Source organism: Salvelinus alpinus, chromosome 14 (genome assembly GCF_045679555.1).
Source record: "Salvelinus alpinus chromosome 14, SLU_Salpinus.1, whole genome shotgun sequence".
NCBI classification, from domain to species: Eukaryota; Metazoa; Chordata; class Actinopteri; order Salmoniformes; family Salmonidae; genus Salvelinus; species Salvelinus alpinus.
This window is the reverse complement of record NC_092099.1, coordinates 20,698,176-20,701,686: the sequence shown is the minus strand read 5'-3', so window position 1 is coordinate 20,701,686 and position 3,511 is coordinate 20,698,176. Positions and strand designations below refer to the sequence as shown.

The window sequence follows — 3,511 nt, the reverse complement described above, 5'->3', positions numbered from 1 at the left end:
GCATGCCTAATCAATAGCCTGATTTAATAACAGAATATTGAAATCATAGTTGATTAGTTAGGTTCTTGACTGAAAAACGTTCAATATTAATTTGAGAGCAGAGATTTTTGTTTTGTTTTGCAGAGATACTGTACTCTCACAAATACACTTCATTCCCACATGGATTTCACCTCTCTCACCAAAAAAGATTTGCTCTCGCAACTGTAATCGTTTACTATAATTTTATTACAGGTGAAAATTACACCAGTAGATTTTTTGCCCCTGGCCAAATGGGCCAATGAGTGGGAAAAAAGTTAACATTGGATACTGGTAAAATTATTAATCTACAAGTTATGCTCTTAACCTGGCAACATGGGCCTGGGAGGCTCACAGGGATATTGATATCCATAGTATTCCACCAATTATACATTTTTCAACTCAGTACTTATTGTAATTCCCCCCTTTTGTTGTTGTTGCATAGATGCACTGTAATTTAAGCTGTAAAACTGCAAAGTTCTCTCTGCCTCATGGTAAAATGTGTAGAATTCCAGGAAATTAGCTTGAAAACAGATTGGTTCTCTCCGATGCCAAGGGATGGGCCTTCCCAGGCCAGAGACTTGGTTTGTCTAGCCCTGCACTGCCAAAGTCATAGTAAAACTCCTTGTATGCTATTTTTATTTAACTCAAGTTGTGTTCTGATTATGAGGGGGTCCCCGATTCATTTGCTATCACAAAAGGGGTTCCTGGGGGTTAAATGCTCTGTGGGAGCTAAACTCCAGCCCTCCAGGTGGCGATATAACGCCTTATCCTGATTTCAGCTAACCCATTTCCTAACGAGGCAGAAGCTTCCTGCTTCTGGTTGTAAACAGAAAGGAGTTGCAGCTGGCTGTGGTCATCCACACTTTTACAGTAGCTGTATGTATTTACAATATAATATATGATAGAATCTCCGAGACTTGAAAAGAGGGACAGATGAAGGTGGAACAGATCTATAAATTGGAGTAGCAGAGTTTGGTGGTGTGTACAGTGTGTGTATGTATAGGCAGCAGCATGGCCAGTGGACAGCTGTACAGAGGGAGCGTTAATGTGTGTGTGTGTGTGTGTGTGTGTGTGTGTGTGTGTGTGTGTGTGTGTGTGTGTGTGTGTGTGTGTGTGTGTGTGTGTGTGTGTGTACAGGCGGCAGCATGGCCAGTGGACAGCTGTCTAGAGAAGAGGCGTTGGCGTGTGTGGGGTGCAGACACGCGTGTCACATATTGCTCTATGCAGACACAGAAGCTCAGCTGTTCGAAGAAATCCCCATCAGACACATCATACTGGTGAGAGAGCAGGATGTGTGCGTGCACGTGTTAGTAATCTCCACAACCAGAACCAAATCTCCTGGGCACACTGGTCGGTGGCCAGCTATATTTTGCCTGTCATGAGAGACTAGTGTTAGTTACTTCATTTATCTCCCTCCACAGATGCAGATGCGTTTCGATGGTCTGTTGGGTTTCCCTGGCGGGTGAGTGATGTCATACAGAGAATATTACTCTAGACTAGTGGAAGGGACGGATTGGGATTCAGAATACTGTATATGTGCTCTGACATCTGACCTTTGACCTCAGTCTCGTTGACCCGTCAGAAGAATCCCTAGAGGAGGGCCTGAGCAGGGAACTGTGGGAGGAGCTGGGCTTCTCACTGTCAGTCACCGTGGAGGATCATGTGTCTTCCTGCCACAACCCTTCCTCCTCTTCCTCTCACCTCATTACTCACTTCTATGCCCGGAGAATGGAAGAGAAAGAGATCAGGGAGGTCGAAAAGGCAGCTGCTAGCACAGCAACAGACCATGGCCATGAGGTAGCATTTGTGTGTACAGTATGTGTTCATTTGTCTTTCCGGCATTCCTTGCATCCTATCTCCCCGCTACCTTCTCAACCCCTCCTATCTTCCAGGTGATGGGGATGGTCCGAGTTCCTCTCTATACACTAAAGGGAGGAGGAGGAGGGCTTCCCTCGTTCTTGTCCCACTCCTTTATTGGGAACTCTCGATCTCAGCTGGAGGACGCTCTAGTGCGCTTCGGCCTGGTGACACCCGAGGAGCTACAGACAGCACTCACACACGCAGAGCAGAGGAGAAAACAACCTTGGGGGGGGGGCAGCCTAATCACACACACAATGTAAGAAATTACATTAAATATTACTATTTCCTGTTAGTATGTTACACACAGTTCTGTATTATCAAATTGTATAACTTACTCTATATACAGTTGAAGTCGGATGTTTACATACACCTTAGCCAAATACATTTAAACTCAGTTTTTCACAATTCCTGACATTTAATCCTAGTAAAAATTCCCTGTCTTAGGTCAGTTAGGATCACCATTTTATTTTAAGAATGTGAAATGTCAGAATAATAGTAGAGAGAATTATTTATTTCACCTTTTATTTCTTTCATCACATTCTCAGTGGGTCAGAAATGTACATACACTCAATTAGTATTTGGTAGCATTGCCTTTAAATAGTTTAACTTGGGTCAAATGTTTTGGGTAGCCTTCCACAAGCTTCCCACAATAAGTTGGGTGTATTTTGACCCATTCCTCCTGACAGAGCTGGTGTAGCTGGGTCAGGTTTGTTGGCCTCCTTGCTCGCACACACTTCTTCAGTTCTACACCACACATTTTCCATGGGATTGAGATCAGGGCTTTGTGATGGCCACTCCAATTCCTTGACTTTGTTGTCCTTAAGCCATTTTGCCACAACTTTGGAAGTATACTTGGGGTCATTGTCCATTTGGAAGACCCATTTGCGACCAAGCTTTAATTTCCTGACTGATGTCTTGAGATGTTGCTTCAATATATCTACATACTTTTCCTACCTTATGATGCCATCTATTTTGTGAAGTGCACCAGTCCCTCCTGCAGCAAAGCACCCCCACAACATGATGCTGCCACCCCGTGCTTCACAGTTGGGATGGTGTTCTTCGGCTTGCAAGCCTCCCATTTTTCCTCCAAACATAACGAAGGTCAGCATGGCCAAACAGTTAAATTTTTGTTTCATCAGACCAGAGGACATTTCTCCAAAAAGTATGATCTTTGTCCCCATGCGCAGTTGCAAACCGTAGTCTGGCTTTTTTATGGTGGTTTTGGAACAGTGGCTTCTTCCTTGCTGAGCGGCCTTTCAGGTTATGTCGATATAGGACTCGTTTTACTGTGGATATAGATACTTTTGTACCTGTTTCCTCCAGCATCTTCACAAGGTCCTTTGCTGTTGTTCTGGGATTTATTTGCACTTTTCGCACCAAAGTATGTTCATCTCGCTCAGGAACGTGTCTCCTTCCTGAGCGGTATGACGGCTGCGTGGTCCCATGGTATTTATACTTGCGTACTATTGTTTGTACAGATGAACGTGGTACCTTCAGGCGTTTGGAAATTGCTCCCAAGGATGAACCAGACTTGTGCAGGTCTACATTTTTTTTTCTGAGGTCTTGGCTGATTTATTTTTATTTTCCCATGATGTTAAGCAAAGAGGCACTGAATTTGAAGGTAGGCCTTGAA

The 3,511-nt window shown here is 44.0% G+C and overlaps 1 protein-coding gene across 2 annotated transcripts; it reads left to right on the top strand.

The window, feature by feature from the left end:
* The first annotated feature begins 824 nt into the window (after window positions 1–824).
* On the top strand, window positions 825–2,170 carry LOC139538589 (U8 snoRNA-decapping enzyme). Of its 2 annotated transcripts, none has more exons than XM_071340782.1 (5): window positions 825–894; window positions 1,156–1,295; window positions 1,440–1,480; window positions 1,584–1,815; window positions 1,911–2,170. In XM_071340782.1, the coding sequence occupies exons 2-5, from the start codon at window positions 1,164–1,166 to the stop codon at window positions 2,136–2,138; spliced, it is 633 nt and encodes a 210-aa protein (XP_071196883.1). In that variant the 5' UTR covers window positions 825–894; window positions 1,156–1,163; the 3' UTR covers window positions 2,139–2,170. The 2 variants fall into 2 exon arrangements, with proteins under 2 accessions (XP_071196883.1, XP_071196882.1); XM_071340781.1 differs by having other exon boundaries at window positions 825–996.
* Window positions 2,171–3,511: the final 1,341 nt, after the last annotated feature.

Excerpts from the sequence above, each read along its gene's own strand:
- LOC139538589 (XM_071340782.1), top strand. The coding sequence starts at position 1,164 with ATGGCCAGTGGACAGCTGTCTAGAGAAGAGGCGTTGGCGTGTGTGGGG. Across the intron at positions 1,481-1,583 it reads CTGTTGGGTTTCCCTGGCGG|TCTCGTTGACCCGTCAGAAG; the intron begins GTGAGTGATGTC and ends CTTTGACCTCAG. Across the intron at positions 1,816-1,910 it reads CAACAGACCATGGCCATGAG|GTGATGGGGATGGTCCGAGT; the intron begins GTAGCATTTGTG and ends CCTATCTTCCAG.